This window comes from Eumetopias jubatus, unplaced genomic scaffold, assembly GCF_037043125.1.
Source record: "Eumetopias jubatus isolate StellerSeaLion01/CBP00866 unplaced genomic scaffold, mEumJub1_p1.0 scaffold_14, whole genome shotgun sequence".
Classification (NCBI taxonomy): Eukaryota; Metazoa; Chordata; class Mammalia; order Carnivora; family Otariidae; genus Eumetopias; species Eumetopias jubatus.
Genome location: NW_028274820.1, coordinates 43,652,881 through 43,670,982, shown reverse-complemented (window position 1 = coordinate 43,670,982; position 18,102 = coordinate 43,652,881). Strand labels below are relative to the sequence as shown.

At 38.6% G+C, this 18,102-nt stretch overlaps 1 protein-coding gene across 1 annotated transcript in view; it reads right to left on the bottom strand.

Annotated features, from left to right (window-relative positions):
* NXPH1 (neurexophilin 1) overlaps positions 1-18,102 on the bottom strand; it is a 60,823-nt gene that overhangs the window by 30,648 nt on the left and 12,073 nt on the right. The window contains exon 3 of the mRNA XM_088018364.1: positions 5,068-5,136. Within this exon, the coding sequence (XP_087874490.1) occupies positions 5,068-5,136 (69 nt within the window). The remainder of the gene's footprint in view (positions 1-5,067; positions 5,137-18,102) is intronic.

Genomic DNA, 18,102 nt, shown 5'->3' with positions numbered 1-18,102 from the left:
AAGATAATCTACAGTAATTCTCTAAGATGCATCCATCTTCTTCAAAGTCCAACCAAGTGAATTAAGTGAGGACACAGTGGAAATCACCACCACTGCATATTTCAAGTTTTTGATATTAGCACTGATCTGCAGTCTTCCTAGAGATGCGGTACTACTTTAGGTTCACCATTCTGGCAGAGATGGAAAGTTCCAGAAGCGCACACATGCCCTTTCTGTCAGAATAACACTCACTTCAGGGGAGCCTGGGTGGCTCAGTCAGTTAAGCATCTGACTCCTGATTTTGGCTCGGGTCATGATCTCAGGGTTGCGGGACTGAGACCCGCATCAGGCTCCAAGCTCAGCATGGAGTCTGTTTCTCCCTCTCCCTCTGCTCCTCCCCTCCCTCACTCTCCCCCCCCAACTCTCTCTCTCTCTCTCAAATAAATAAATAAAAATCTTAAAAAAAAAAAAAAGAATAACCCTGACTTCATGAGTCAGGGCCAGTGTGTTGAACTTGACAGTTTCCATATAAGTGTGTTCCAATTATACACAGATATTAAGGCAATACTCACAGGGTGGTTTTATGAACCCACTGAGGGGATAAGGTTTGTCTAAAACTATCTTTGTTAATGCAGGATTGAGACTTCAGGCAGGTTTGCATAAACCTGCAGGTACATCATCAACTCTTGTGCCCTAAACACCTTGCTTGTTTCACCCTAGTCCCATCCCTGTGTCACTTGACCCATATCTCCACTTTGACTGGTGGACTGCATTATTATTTTGGGACCCCATGAATTAGCATACATTTAGAGAACATATTTAGTAATCTCTAAAAATTCTGGGTATTTTCCTCTCCCAAGTACATAGTTGCCCTGGTTAGTGGCCGTAGGTCCCTTTGGGGGAAAGCTTGGAGAAAGATTAAGCATATACTTGTGGCAATATTTCAGGGTTCATTTTTAGGAGGACTTGGCCTCTAGATCTGTGAACTGGCTTAGTCTGGAATCTTGGTGACAGACCAGGACCTTCTCTCAAGGTGACTCAAGCTTCTGGTCACCAAATCTAGAGTTTTATCTTCTTAGAGTTTAAAGAGCATTTAATAAGGTGCCTGTAATCTTTTACTCCTATGGATACCATAATAATTATTTATAAGCAAAATACCCATGCAGGAAAAAACTATACTCAATGCCACTTTTCCTCGGCTGCCTTCCACTAATTCTGTCATAGGCACTGCCACTTGGGCCTTTCCCCTCCAGAATTCCAACATCCCCACTGAACTCAGAAAGCCTATCTCAATGCCAGCATCTCCCATGATCATCACTGGGTTATAGAAGACAGTGATCTCCAGGGTGTTCTACCTGTTAATATATTCTCAATGCCTAAATTAATGTCCTTGGGGCTCTCGCTGGGAATACAGTATACATGTGTGGTGGTGGTGGCAGGGAGAGATTGATTGTGACAATCACATAGGAAAATCTACTGCAAAATATCTACTTCCGTACGCCTTTTGATTCCTTCCTTGGTATTACGCCACGGTAGTGCTAGAAGTTTTGACTTCACTGAATGCAGACTACCATTAACTCAAAGTTCCAGTCAGTTAACCATATTTGTAGAATCACTTCCAACTGCACAAATTAAAACACTACATCATGAATTTCTACCAAGTTTATCATACCAATAAATTCAGCCTAATCCAGTTGTTAAGTGTTCCCTCTCAGTCTAAAACTCTTAGGAACTATTCAATATAAATTAGCAAAATCTTACAGTTATTCTGGAATATAAGCTACCTCATCCTGGATGAGACTTTACACTTGTTCCCATGGAGTATTCTGAAAGCTGATTCTAGTGATGGGTCTAGAGACAATAGGAGATGTTTGGGATGGGTCTTGGGAAGAATGGACATCCCCTTACGTGGCAAGGGCCCTGGGCTAACTAATTACAGGAACATCAAGCATGGGAAGCCTACTATAATATTCGGTCTGTTTTTAGTGAGGCTAACTCTAAAGCAAAAAGAAACAAGAGAATCTTTTTAGGGCTCTTTTGCAAGTCCTGGTTCTCTCTAATGGTGATCTGAAACAAGGGTTTAAAGACATGAGTTTGTTGTTTTCTCCTTTAAGCTGCCCAGTGTAGCCATAAAAAGCCATCCCACCGCATAGGCTTGGTACTCATTATCATTGCCATACAAGTCAAGTTCAGTATCCGTTTGATCTCCTCAATACTTCACTGGATACTTCATCACAGGTAATAGTTTAATTGTGTGCCACTGCATACCATAAGCAGGGAGGTCAGCACTACTTTCAAGACGAATGTACAAACAAACCAGTGCCCAAATATCATCTTTGGAAGTGTGTTACCAGGACCACTTCTGGTACTAAGCATGCTGTCATGCAGCATGCTGTCAGGAAAACCAAACAAAACCAAGTATTTCAACAGAGAGCAGATAGCACGGGAAACTGATTTCACAGGTACTGAAGAACTAAAAAAGCATGAAAGGAACACTAAAGTAGCATGGACATAATTATAAAGAACAGCTACCACCTCTAATGCTAGAAAAATAGAGGACAGAGGTTGTGACTATCAGGACCCAGAAGCTGATAGAAGGCCCTGGGATCCAGAGCTCTGAATAGAGGCACTGCACCACTGGTGCTGGTAGTTCTGTGGAAATATAATGGATGAGACCAAAAGAAGCTTCTAGTCAACTATTGCTTCATGTATGCTGACAGGAACAGCAGGCAGAATATTACCCTCCTAATATCCACCTACTGGCAGAACCTAACAAGAAGCCAATTGGTAAAGAAAAGGACTCTGAGTCCTAGCCCCCTTACCACAAATCACAGCATGGGAAGGTAGCTTTAGAGCCAAGAGACAACAGCTTCATAACCAATATACTTTTATATGAAGAAAACAAAACCACAGAAAAACTACATGGGGTCAGGAACTAGGTTTTAATCTCAGCCACAGCTCTAATGAACTGCAAGAATTTTAGCAGGTAATTTCACCTTTCCAAGCCTCAGTTTCACTTAAAAAAATCACTATAACAATACCACCCATGCCTTCCTGGCAGGAGGCATAATGTAGGCGCAAGCACTCTGAATAAGTATAGAGTACTATATAATCATAAGCTTGTCTCACCATTATTATCTATACTAAAGGGAGCCAGGAAAATAATAGATGAATGAAACTCATAGATAATCTTAAAATCTTCTTTTAGATGGCTTTATATTCTTTTCCCTCTAACCAGTCTTTACAGGACACAGGTAAAATATCTCAATAAGCTCCATGTCTAGCCTTCTACAGAGTTGCTAACAAGCAGTAATGTGGATCCAAGGACAGTAACAGGGGAGAATGAGAGAATATCAGGAGCTTAGCTACTTCTCCAAATGAATGGCCAGTTTGAGGAACTGAAACATGTTCACAAACTATTTATACATAACCTGCTCCTCTTGAAAACTGAACTTGAAAATTTAACTATTGCCTACACAAATAGTAAAAATTATAGTAAATAGTAGGCCAACATAAAACAAATAACAAAATTCAGAATAGAAAGGGTTTTGCTTTTGTTTTTGTTTTGTTTTACCCTGAGGTCACGAATAGTTATTTGGAAAGGAAAGAGTTAACAGATAAATTGGTACATTTGATTTGTACCTTGGTACATAATGTTGCAAGTTAGAAAAACCACAAAATTTGGGGCTCCTGGGTGGCACAGTCGGTCAAGCGTCCAACTCTTGGTTTCAGCTCAGGTCGTGATCTCAAGGGCTTGAGATCAAACCCCATGTAGGGCTCTGCGCTCAGCACAGAGTCTGCTTAAGACTTTCTTTCCCTCTCCCTCTGCCTCTCTGCCCCACACTCCCACTCTTCCCCCACCCCAGAAAAAATAAATAAATAAATCTTAAAAAAAAAAAAGGAAAAAGAAAACCACAAAATTAAATAATGAATACTATAGTGCTTACAGATGCCTATCTGAGATTTTTGGGTAATTGCCCACAAATCAGAGTTTCATTCTAGACTAGACAGAATTAACAGACTTGATGGTTATTATTTTAGAATTTTGAATGAAAATGAATTAAAAATTAAAATGAAGAATCTCTCTGAAAGCATATGAGCACTTATTCAGCCAATGAACATTTACTATCTTCTTCATGACAAATGCTACGTTCTAAAGATACAAGAAGGAGGAAGAGCTCTGATATCTACACAAGTGCTGAGACGCAGTGTGAGAACAATGACCTTTACCAGAAGGTTCTAGGAAAGGACTCTCCAATATGACATTTAAGCTGAATCTCAAAAAACTTGAGTTGGCAATTTAGAAGGCAGTAAAAGGGCAGTAAAGAAAAGGCAGCCACATACTAGGCAGACAATAAGAAGTACTGCACTGCAGGACTTGGGGATGCAAGGGTGCGAGTAGAGGGTACAGCAGCCAGAGGAGATAAAACTGGAGAACCCAGGACCAATGCATGAAGGGATGTGCTACAGCGCTGAGGAGTTTGGGCTTGATTCTGTTGGAAGCAGGTCCTGATGACATCTTTAATAGGGGATGGAAATGATCTAATTTATTAATTTGAACACGACAGCTTTAATACTCAAATAGAATGTGAATTTGATTGGAGAGAAACTGGGGTGGAGAACTGTTGCAGTTGTCCTGGCAATAGATGGCAAGGACCTGTGTGCAAAGCTGCAGAAGTGAGAATAAAGGAGAGGAGTCCGGTCTGGAGATGCTCCTTATCTACACCAATAGGAGATGCATGTGAAAGAGGGAAGGCTGGAAGAGAATTCTGAGGTTTCGATAATGGGAGATTAAGAGTGGAGAGAGTGGCAAAATCTTCCATTCAAATAGAGCAGGAGTCAGCAAACTTTTTCTGTAAGGGGCCAGATAGCTCAGGCCATTTTAAGAAAGCCAGACGGTCTTCATCACAACTACTCAGTTCTGCTTTTGTGGCACCGAAGTAGCCACAGGCAACACATGAACAAGTAAGTGTGGCTGTGTTCCAGTAAGACATTTTTATGGACACCAAAATTTGAATTTCATCTAATTTTCACAAGCCATGAAATATTTTTTTCATTTTCTCTTAAAGATGTAAAAACTATTCTTACCTTTCTGTAAGGCCATCTAAGAACAGGCAGTAGGCTAGATTTGGCCCAAGGCCCACAATTTGTCAACCTCTACAACAAAGAAAACACAGGATGGAATAGCAGTCAGGTCAAGTTTAAGGTGCTATGGGACAGCCCTATGAGGGTGTCCAGAGGCAGGTGTTCAGGTATGGACCTCAGCAAAGGGAATTGTCCCAAATGCTCTAAAAACACTGCTCTTCGTGGCCATAAAGAACCAAAATTGTGTGAGAAGGCAAATACAATAGAGGAGTGAAAGACCATATCCTACCCTAATGCTGCTTGTAAAGTACTTTTTAATTGCAGGTAAAGCAACATTTGAGGATTTTATATTATCAAACCCAGACACTTATCTCTATAATAGGCAGTTAGAAGCCAAGGCCAAAGAGCTAAAGCATTTATGACAGAACTTATAAAAGTAATGAAAGATGATAGAGTACAGGAACTGTCCAAGAAGCAAATAATGTTTCATCCTTTATGGGTGAAAGACAGAAATGAAGCTGGATTTAATTTTAGAAGAGGAATTTCATTTGTTACTTGTCAAACGCACTGATGCCAAAAGATAAATAGAAGTCATAGAAACCTCCTTCTTTGGCAATATGTAACACTACTCGGTAACATAATGCTTGTTAAGTAACATTCAAACCACTCATAAATGATCCTAAATAGAAATGGTTGACAATTCAATTTGATAAAGAAAGGATGACAGTGTCTCTGGTGTCTCATTGGGACAGCTTTTGGGCATGTGTTGCCCTGCCTTTCACAGTCCGAGTAATGAAAAGTAAATTTATCTTGAGGTTGCACCTCTTACTCAGTTGTGGTGCAGTATCTCTGGTCCACACTGGATTTTTAACAGATGAAATATTTCCTAAACCAAGTAATCTGATTCTGTGGAGATAGCAACCACAGGCAGTGTAATTAATTTCTTTTATATCTTCAACACAGTAAGAAAGTGGATCTTCCCTTTCTATCCATAACACAAAGCCAGACACAAATCACCATGAAGAGCAAGGTGCAACGTGAAGATTAAGAAATCTCCTATGATGTGGATCCAAGCTATTCATCGCCTCACAATAAAAGTGAAATGTTAAAACTCAATCTTTGACTACCATGTCAATTTCCAATGCAAAGTGGCCCAAACAAAAGAAGACATATTTAGTATTTTAACTTACATTTCCCCGTTGTCAAAACCCTATCAAAAAATCCTTTGATATAGTAACAAAATATTGGTGATGTATTCCTAGCAACTATTTTTCTAAAATGTTGCGAATTCTTACATTAAAATTAAAATGCTTTGGTGACAGTCCCTAGAACTATGGCTCACAAAACTGTCATGTCTGTTCAAAATTACTTTTCTACATGAGAATTACTGCCAAGTTAATTCCTTCTCAGTTATTCTTCTACAGAATAATAATACTGTTGATATTGACACTAAAGAGAACATTTTACCAAGTGAATTTCTACAAAGGGAAATCAGAGATAAAAACTGAACAGCTTTTCTAGTAAACAAGTATTAGTTCTAGAATCTTAAAGTAAAAATCCGTATGTGTTTTGCATTTGTAATAGTTACGAAGCATTCACCTAACCAATAAGAGGTAAGCTTGTGATAAGAGGAAGATAATTAAAAACAAATAGAAACTATTTTCAAGTTTAAATTAGAAACCATGATAAAAACCCATCCTTTTGTGCAAGATATAGCCCAACAACGAGAAGTGGGGGGGGGGGGGAAGAAAGCCCAAATCAGGATTTATCTTTCATATAATAGACCAAACAATTATTGTATCTCTTCTTACCATCCAAATTTAATTATTTTAACCACTAAATTGGCTGAATTAACAACTTTATTACCAGTAGAGGGACAGCTTTAAGATACTTTCCCTGGGCTAAGAATGTAAGCAGGACACTCTACTACAGGAAATAAACTTCTGAAAATAAAATACTTACACTGATGGGTATGATGTAATGAATATGGGCTTTGGAATAGTCTGAACTGGGTTCAAAATCAGTATCTGTGGCCAATTAGCTGTCTGTTCTTAGAATAATTACATTGCTCTAAGAGATTATCAGATCTAAGTCTATCTAGCTTAACATCAGTTATCACCAGAAACCTATGTTATCCATCATTACCTAGATCTGTGGTTCTCAATTTATCACATTAGTGGTTCCCTTTATATAACAATAGTTCAGCACTCTGAAATAGAATTCATTGATATTTTAACCTACACATTTTTCAAAAAATCAGTATAGTGTTCCATAAGATGTACTTCAATATGTAAATGTATGGGTACTACTACTCTCCAAGACATGTTGGTATCAGACGCTTGTACCTATACAAAGAACCATCAATACGATGACACAAATGCAGGTAGATATAGATGTGAGTTACTGGCCACTTAAATACTATGGAGGCACTGCCATCAACGACTTGATTGTCCAAATTAGTGAACAGTTGCTGGCAGAGTTCTGAACAAAACAAGGACAGTACTTCCTTAAATATACACAATACTTACATTCCTAGAAAATTGAGTAGAGACTAAAACTATGCACAGATGACTTATGTTATGTAAATATGTAAATTTATATTTCTATAATGATAAGTAGATCCTTCACCTCTCTGGCTCTAGTTGGATGTTCAAAGAGCATATGGAACATGGGTGTGAAAACGTGTGTCTGTGCAGAAGTCACCCACACATTGCAAGGTATCTCAGATCCCTGGCTCCAATCACCTTCTAGTACATTCTTCCCTCCTCTTCCACCCTTCCTCCCTGCACCACCCTCTCCCCATCAATTCTTTACCTAACAGCCAGAGTAATCCTTTGAAAAATGTTGATCACACTGTGTTACTTGGGCTAAACCTGCCAATGACTTACTGTCACCCTCAGAATACAGTCCAAAAATTCTTTTGCATGACCTTTAGACCCTGAATGATCCTGCCTGAGGCCAACCTCTGTGACCTCATTTCTACTGCTGTCTTTCTTGCTTCATGCTCCAGACACACCAGTTCTCTTGCTGGTCTTAAAACTCATCAAATTTAGTCCAGACTTGGGGCTTTGCATCTGCAGTTCTCTCTGAGTGGAACACACCCACCTGATCCTTTCTCTGGCTCCTGTATGCTAACTGACTTCTTCACCTGGATGGTGTATTTCCCAAAATGGAGATTTGGCTCCCTCTTTCAAATCATCATCCTTTCCATCTTACCAAGCGGCATACCCAGTTGTTCAGGCTAAAATCTCTGACAATTATCTTCTTCTTACCCCAGTGCTTCTGTTCACCTAATAAATAAGTACTTTTGGCTCTACCTCTGAAACATATCCCAAATTTATCACAGCCACTGCTACTATTCCTGTTTGAGCCACTATCATCTCTCACCTGCACCATTTCTGAGCCCGCCTAACTGCTCATTTATGCTTCCATTCTTACCCTCTATAATCCTTTCTCCACACAGCATCCAGAGTGATCTTCAAAAAGATAGATCACATCATGTCACTCCCCCTTTCAAGCTTTCCACTGACATCTTTCCCATGCTTAGAATAGAACCCAAACTCTGGGCACCATAATCTATAAGGGCTTTGACAATCTGATCGCCTTGCCTCATCATTCACCTCTCTTCCGCTCACTCTTTATGCCACTAGCCTTCTTTCTGGTAAAAGAACAAGTCATACTCATTCCCACCCTAGGACTTTTGCTCTATCATGCAACTATATGCCTGGAAATTAGTGCAATATATGATCTGTATGACTGGCTTCTTCTTACCATACCGGTGTCATTTAAAATGTCACACCGCCAGAGAGATCTTTCTTGAACTACCAGGTCTAAAGAATTGCCCATTTACTCCGTCTCACGATATCTTTCTTTATTTTAATCACAGAACTGATCAATATGTGACATTTTTTAGTTGACTTGGTTATTTATTTATTATTATTATTTAATATTAAAGGTGGCACCATGAAAGAAAGGACCTTGATGAAATTAGCTGTAAGTCTGTACACAATGCTTGAATAGTCATTAATCAGAGTGAACGCTGAAAAAAAAAATCTGTTGAATAAATAAATTAATGAGTAGCTCAGTACTCCAGACAGATCTTCCTGAAGAAAATTCCTTAACTTTATGATTTTCAAACTATAGGACATGTATCACCAGAAAACGTAAGTTTGTTTGGGGCTAAATAGCTCAAACCACTGGAAAATGTGGCATATATTCCCGAAACATCAGTTCTATGTGAAAGTAATTTAAAACAATACATTTATATGAAAATAGGTAAGAATATGTAATGATTAAAGTATACTACTTCTATCAATTTTTAATATAAAACAAAAATTCTGTGATTTTAGCAATTGCTAAACACTATGATTCCAAATCCCCTGACACATGATGTTATTCTCCCCAGTTTTAAGGAATACACTGATATAAAAAACAAAATTAAGAAGCAAAGGAATGACTCCATGAACAATAATTAGAGCAAACAGTAGGAAGGGAGATTTTAATTTAGGCTCCTTTTTAATGCTCTATTTTTAAAATATCACCAGAGAGATAAGCAAAGTTTCCTATATGTTGGGTAATTTCCATTGTTCCGAATTTTAGATTTGGGAGGGCTTTTTTTTTTTTCCTTTACAGAAAAGCTTTGAGTGCTGTACTTCCTGTCAGTAGCAGTAAATGTTAACTATGGCATCAAATGCTTGGTGTATTTGAGATCAAGCTAGAAGACCAGGACCAAGACATATGCAAAACTCCTCAGCAAAGAAAGCCAGAGTGGCCTCACATCTACCTAATCCTAAGGAAACTAAGAGGTAAGGGTCATCAAATAGCAAAGTAGTTAAGTCTGATGATGACAATCTGGTAAGTAGGAATAAATAGGTGTTCAGCAAGCATTTAGATCAGCAGTAAATTGTGACTTCCACTAAAGCAACGATGACATCTAGGAAGAAAACATCATCACACTAATAATCTTGCTCCACAAACTGCATTCTGTGATATAATAAGAACAAAGCCTGGCATTGAAAACTATCTCTATCAACGTCTAACAGTGTGACTTTGACCAAATACCTGACCTCAGTTTCATCATCCGTGATTCAGAGATAATGATACCTGGCTCCTAAGGAGATTGGGAGGATAACATGAGACAGTTTACACCACAGACCTAGCACCCACCAAGCCCTTAAATTGTAGCTATTATTGCTGTAGAATAATGCACCTACTGTTACAAAAATTAAAAGTATCCTATTCTAATTCTAGATTTAATATAAAAGGAAGTTTGGTTTAATATTAGCAATGAATGTTTCATGTTTTTTCTAGAAGAAATTGTTTTAATAAAAGTTGATACCCTAGTTCTGCCAGACATCCAAACTTATATCCAATACTTTAAAAAGTCTAAGCCATTTAATGCTTGGTTTTAAAGTAGTAATGTATTCAGAGATTTTCTCTGCTAAGTGGACTGAATAATCAACACAAACCCAAATCCTGTCCTAAAGTATTCATTTTTAACAACTTAGCACTTATTTTATACTGTATCCTCATTTTCTTCAACTTTTTTTCATGTGTATATCTCTAAGAAGTTAGCAAGCTACCTGAAGGCAGAGGCTAGTTTGTGTGACTGCTTTATATGAGTTTCTAGTTACACTGTGGTGAGGTATGGGTTGGCATACGGAGGGGAGTGAGATGAATTTTAAAAAAAGTGTCTAACACTGATCAATTATAACATTATGAATTCCTCTCCTTTTTTCTTGTTAGAATGTACAATAATCAAATTATGGATCAAATATCACCCTATGAAGAAAATAGACAATTGTTACTATAACTTGTTTAAGCAGGAATAAAATATTGAGGATTCAAAGTTTCATGGTTTCTCCAGTTTGACATGGTGCTAGGGCTAGGTCCAGACTAAATTTTTAAAAGAGCTTTTTCTCCACTATATTACAGGTTGAAAAAGAAATCACCATCCCAAAAAATAGCATCCAGTAGGTCCCCAGCACCATCCTGCTGTATCTTCTTTTGGGACATATAAAGATCATTTTCCCAAAGAAAGCTGTGGTTCTTTGACAAACTCACATGACATGGATGACAAAGGACAATTCAAACTTCCCCCATGTGTGTGTAATGGCACCTGAATCACAAAGACAACCCTACAACCTATGCTTGGGAGGGAGTGGAGCCATGAATGTTTTTCAACAGCATGGGTATTTTCATAACCTGCAGCTTGAGGAAATGACCTACAGGAGTGCATCTGGTTTGCCCCAGAATGTTCCAGGAGTGACAAGCCATCATGAGTACCCCCATTAATCAGGGCTTGCTGGGGGCGCCTGGGTGGCTCAGTTGGTTAAGCGACTACCTTCGGCTCGGGTCATGATCCTGGAGTCCCGGGATCAAGTCCGGCATCGGGCTCCCTGCTCAGCAGGGAGTCTGCTTCTCCCTCTGACCCTCTCCCCTCTCATGCTCTCTCTCTCTCTCTCTCAAATAAATAAATAAAACCTTAAAAAAAATCAGGGCTTGCTGGTAGATTCATTGCATATTTGGTAAATAAGACACTGCTTTTTTCAGAAAGTCATTTTTACAAGCTTAATCTTGACTTGAACCTTCTTTCATAAAGCACTAAGTTTTCCAAAGATATATATTTCCAATTACATATGGAATGATTTCATGAGTAACAGGAACCATAAGAGGCATGACCATGTATTTTGTTGTCTGGGACAATTCTGAGAGCAAAAAGGGAAACTATTAATAATTATTCCAAACAGAGAGGAAGAAGTCATGCATTTATCTTGGGAGAAAAATAGTTCAAAGCAGGCATATACTCATTTATGCAAATTTGAAGACTAAAATTTGAATGGTGCAGGATAAAACGATTTTCTGTGATGGAGGAAGAGTGATAATGAGATAATAAGTGTTGAAGGAATGAAAATAGCAGAAAGAAAATAATATTTATCCATACCTTGCTTTGGGCCAAGCTTTTAAACAATAAAAACTCCAACAACAATAAAGTAGTGATAATATGTTAGACAGCAATCTGTGACATAGTTATTAGTCCCGTTTTTCAGATAAGGAAACCAAGGTTAAAGAGGTTAATTCTCTTGCCAAAGACACTTAGATAAAAAGTCAGAACTTGGATTCAAACAATGTGCCAGCTCATTAAATTTTTTTTCCAAGATCACTCTGATTTCAGCATTACATTTCCATTTTATAAATGAGGAAACTGAGACTCAAGAGACAGTGGCCTGTTGGCAAATTCACGTATAATACAGAACGTGGATTCAAACTCAGGCCTGCCTGGCTCTAAAGCCAGTGTTTTTTTCTACCAAAGTGTCGACTGGGCTTTTGTTCAGAGACTAAGGTTTGTTTGGTTCACTTTGATTTTTGTTTTTTTGTTGTCGTTTGTTTGCTTACTTGTTTTTTAGGGGAGTGGGAAATGGAACTCTTCCCCTCTTCTTGCTTTGACTTTGCTAATCTCCATTTCCACTCTAAACTTTTCTCTCCTTGTCTCTCACTTGCCTTTTTGTTTTTTTTCATCTCACTCTTTTCTCAGAGCTCCTTCTAAATATTTAATCAAGATGCCTGACCTGGGCTTGTTGGAAACCTTAGCTTACTGGTAAGGAACTTCAGTGATTTATCCCTCACATCACTTACAGGCTGGGTTTTGTCCAAGGGGTGATTTGTTCAAATCCCCCTTTTTCCTATCCAGTTCATTCAGCATGGGTCTTCTCATCCTCCAAAGCAACTTATGCCCCTGGCATCCCTTTCTGCCATACTTGTCCTTCTTTCAACTTGGCTTGAGAGGTTATCATATCATCACTCTTTTTTAAACAGCATGAAAATCTATAAACTACACATGTACACAAATGATGCAGGGAGTCAGGCTAACACAAAGCATTCCTTCAATAGGAGCATATTGAGAGGCAACTATGGGGGATTTTCCTACACTATTACATGAGAAAGTTCAAGTATCAGTATTTTAGATGAGAGGCCAAGAAAACCAAGGAAGAACGAGGTTGTATGGCAAAGGCACATATAAATCCTTCTTGAGTTCTTTCCTAGGAAGTCTTGTTCTAATAATCAGAAAGAAACAATCTTCTGATGCTAAGTCATTGACTATTATATCATGTAGGCCATATTCGAAAGGCAAATATCCACAAAACAAGACTTTTCTCCTTTCCGCCTATTTCCCTCCATCCCTGTCACCAGCACCCTAGTACAAGCCACTGTCAGCTCTCACTGGTGGCACAATAACTTTTCGGTGGTCTCCGGGCTTTCACCCTTGCTTCCTTATGGTGGTTAATTCTCTACCAAGCAGCCAGAATATTTTTTTTAAATATGCTCATCATATCATGTCACGCTTATGTAACCCCCTCCATTATATCCCATAGCAACTTAGCATAAAATCTGAACTCCTCTTACTCGCTTACAAGCACCAATAGGACATTGCAAGCCCTTCCTAACAACTTCTCATACTCTCCTTCTTGCTCACTCCAGCTCCCCTGCCCTTCTTCCAGTGCCCGGAATGTGCCAACCTAGTTCTGGCCTCAGGGCCTCTGTGCCCACTATTCCTGTTGACTGGAATGGCATGTCCCCAGATATTTGCTTTGCTGATGCACCTTGTCACTCAAACCTAGATTTGAAAGTAACCCCCTCTAAAAGACCATCTTTAACCTAAAGAGCAGCCACTCTGTTACTCAAGCATAGTAATCTTGACATAGCATTGCTACTTTCTGTTGGTTTATCTATTTACTTGTTTTGTAGTTGTTTACTGCCTGTCTTCCCTAATAAAAACATAAACAACCAGATTAGAGAATGTGCCCATCTTACTTGTCATGGTACCCTTGTGTGTAGAAGAACACTGGTGTGTAATAGGACTCAGGAAGCATTTGGTGAACAAATAAATAAATTAGTCAACCAATTTATTTATGAAATTTTGCTCTACCTTTATATGATAATCGTAGTGGATAAAAAAATGTTAATTTCTACTTTTCAACTTAAAAACATGTATTTGGCAGCAAAGATCTTTTTCTTATAATTACATATGATTTTAACAAGTATGGTCAAGTTGTGAAAATTCCTTGGTTCTTTTTTGTGGGGGCTACCTCAAAAAAGTTCCAGAAAGAACTCACAAAAACTACAAACCCTTGCATAAACATATCATGAAAAACTAGTGAGCCTGTAATCTAGGCTTGGGCCTTCATTGAGGCTGTGACCACATTGGTTTAGGAAACTTTCTGATAACATGATATCAATTATGGAATACAAAATCCTGCCTCTAGAATATTGTTGTATGTGCCCCCAGTTGAACAATTTTCTATAATGCAAGGCCAGGACACCTTAACTCTAGAGAATTAAGACTTCATTGATGGCACAGAACAGGTTGAATGACAAGACTGAATATTTGCTTACCAATAAAATGTTTAATTAAAAAAAAAGCAACCCTCACTGAAAAGTTAGAAGGCATCCTCCTTAAGGAATACATGCTATCTTCCAATAGGGTTGGAAAAACACTAGGGCTGAGTGAGCCAGATGTCACCCCAATCCATTAGAGTCACAGTCAAGTGACTCTCCCAATTGTTAACTAAAAAGAAGTCTCTGGAGAAAAGGAATATGTCACTCCTTGAGGAGACCTTATTCAAATATGGATGTATGGCAAAGAAGCAATGCAAGAGCTTATGAGAACAGAGATCCATCCAAGCTGGGCAAAGGTAATGTTTTCAAGAAAGTCAGTAAGCTAGGAGCAAGAGCACCAGAGGTGGGTTCACGCCCAGGCTGCACATGACCCCAGGAAACCTCAAAGGGAAGCATCAGGGCACTGATGTTGACATAGCTGTCACAAACAGGGTAAAAAAAAAAAAAGGATAAAAGGTGAAATATCGATAAGCAGAAATAGCCAAGGTTATTTATTTCCCAGTTATGTTGTGAAAAATTCCAGCATATAAGAGGTAAACCACACAAAATTTTCACAATTAGAGCTTCTTTTGTTACAAATCCACTCCATAATATTTGATTACATTGACAGTTCTTGGCTTAACTAAAATTATTTTTGTCTGAACTTATATGTACCTATCAGCATATGCTGAAATGTTTGTTGATCTCCTTAATTCCCTGCATTCATTAGTATTCTCCCTTTTCTTGTTCTGTGTTATATATAATGACATTGAAAACCACTCCTGTTCAATCAACCAATATTTACTCCTTCTAAAAATATTAATCACAGGTGTCTTCCAAATCAAAGCAACCAACATGTACGGTAATTGGTTTTAAGATATAAGTAAGACAGCAACGCTGTGCCCGAGAAGAATAAATAGCTCACCAAATTCCCCTGTGCATAGTATGTATATTCCATTTATTGAGTAAGAGACTCTCTGTTGCCTCTACTGTCTTTAGTGTTCAAACAAGGTTTCTAAGGTGGGAGAAACTACTAAACAAGATAATCAGGTTTTAGGTTTAAAGAATAACCTAAATCCTTCTCATTCTTCTGGCAGATTTTAGCAAGGAACTCAGTAATAATTACTAACTTTGGAAAGCCTGCCACAGGGAGATGAGTCTAGATTGCTTTATTAAAATAATCCAATCTTCTTTCTCAAAATACCCACATTACTCTATTACAGGAGGAAAGAACTTGAAAAAGGCATTAAAGGAAGGGAAGGAAATTCACATTTACCTAGGCTTATTATGCTCTGTTAGTAAGGTAACAATAAGCCCTGATTTGCCTGGCACAAATCTGTTCTATACCTGTTGTCCCAATGCAATTATTAATAGTACTGTCCCTTTTTGCTCTCAGAAATGTTGCAATTTAGGCAGTAAGTTATATGGTTACCCTGTGTGTTATATAGCAAGCACTATGTTCATGATGGATCCATAGATCAAAAGAGAGAGAGTAGGGAGAAAGAGAGAGTAGAGAGAAAGATCTTTCTTTCTACCCTGCTCTGTTCCCCAGAGCAGACTGGTATGAGACTTGGCCAATCAGAGGCAGTAGCAGGCAATGGGAGAGTGGGAATAAAGAGAAGTCAGGATATTTATTCCCTAATCTCACTCCCTGCCTGGCTATGGTCTAGCTATATCCCTCTACCACAGGCCACAGCTTCAGATGCCTCTCTCCTACAGCACAACGCTATCTCCGGGTTCTGCAAACTCTACTCTCCTCATTCCTTCAGAACTAGGTATAGCAATGTCTCCCCGCTGTTGCTAGCCCCAGGATGCTTCATAAGACTGGGTGTAGATATCCTTTAACCTTGTAAAATAGTCTCTTCCCTCATTTCCCCATTAGAGTGTACCCTGTATTTTCCTCTAGGAAGCTGACTGGGAGAATGTTTTTCTCTCACTCTTCCTCTACGCAGAAATCCTATGTGATAGAAAGCACATGGATTTTACCTGAAAAAAAAAATATATATATATATGGCTCAGAAAGCTACTTTATTTTTCCAGCTAGTGCATGATAAAAGAGATTCAAATCTAGGTGCCCCTGATTCTGAAAGCTCTGGGTTATCTTCCTATATCAAGTTAGTCAAGCTATGTACTCCCTTCCTAGATTAGACAATGAAGGATTCAATAAGCTCTTTGCAATTCAATGATATATAAACATATACTTATTCAACAAATACTTTTTTAAAAAGTGACCAGTATAAATTAGGTAATGTGCTAATTGGGGAAAGCACTAGAAGAAGTCAAAAGAAAGGCCATGGGGAAAAAAAAGGTACCCTGAACTATTAACTGAGGTCAGTTTTAAAATGTGACAGTACAGCAGACAAGAGCTTCTTTAGAAGGATGTGCCTGAAGCAATAATCCAGTTTTTTAATATTTATCAATTACAGTCTGATAAGTTGAAATCTTTGTTGTTAGCTGTGTACTAACAAGGAAAATCTATGTGCAATTTCAACTTAGTTTCTCGGTAAGACTGTCAGATGATGAGCTGGATAAGAGCAGGACCCATAGTTCCCCTTCTCTAGCTTGGGTTCCTTCCATTATAAGAATGACTCATCTCTTGATGAGTGCCAAAGTCTTAAAGTTAAAAGAAGGTAAATCCAGGGGGGGGCCTGGGTAGCTCAGTCGGTTGGGCATCTGACTCTTGTTTTGGCTCAGGTCATGATCTCATGGGTCGTGGGATTGGCCCCACGTCTGGCTCCATGCTCAGCAGGGACTCTGCTCGAAGTTTCTCTTCTTCTGCCCCTCCCCCAACTCTCTCTCTCTCTCTCTCAAAAAAAAAAAAACATTTATCCAATTTGAACACAATACACTAAGTTCAAATAACACGTATTTTTTTAAGATTTTATTTATTTATTTGACAGAGAGAGACAGTGAAAGAGGGAACACAAGCAGAGGGAGTGGGAGAGGGAGAAGCAGGCTTCCTGCTGAGCAGGGAGCCCCTTGCAGGGCTCGATCCCAGGACCCTGGAATCATGACCTGAACCAAAGACGGATGCTTAACAAACTGAGCCACCCAGGTGCCCCATAGCACATACTTTCTATCATACCTTTAGCCTGCTGTGCCGGGACCAATGACTTATGACCTTTAACTATACTTCCCAGTTCTCTTAGGAAACTTTGGATTTGAGAAATCTACAGTTGAGTTTGGATTAAGGAGAGGAGAACATGCAAAATAAGAGTGGAAACATCAACTTAGGATATTGTGGTAATTGCAAAAAAATGAGAATCACACTTACTGAGATACATAATAGAAGAAACCACACTGAAAAAGTTGAGTTATCCATAAGATATGCAAAGGAATTTATGACATATAATGAATCATGAGGGTTACACTGGGGTTATTAATTATGTTAATATTATTAAAAAGTTTGTATTTCTATTTTCAAGTTTCTGAATAACTAGTTTTATCCATTTTGAAAACATCAGATCCCAGAGCATCTATCAGCTCAGCATGCTCTATATTTTGAAGATAGCTTTTTACACATAGAGGTCTGCCAAAGTAAGCAGGGGTCCCCATCCAAGATGCCAGGGAGAAACAAGACTAGTGTGCATTTCATTATGAGCACAAAGAGCCACATTAGTTTTCAAACACAGAATCTTTAAATTTCTTGACATAAAAAAGTTA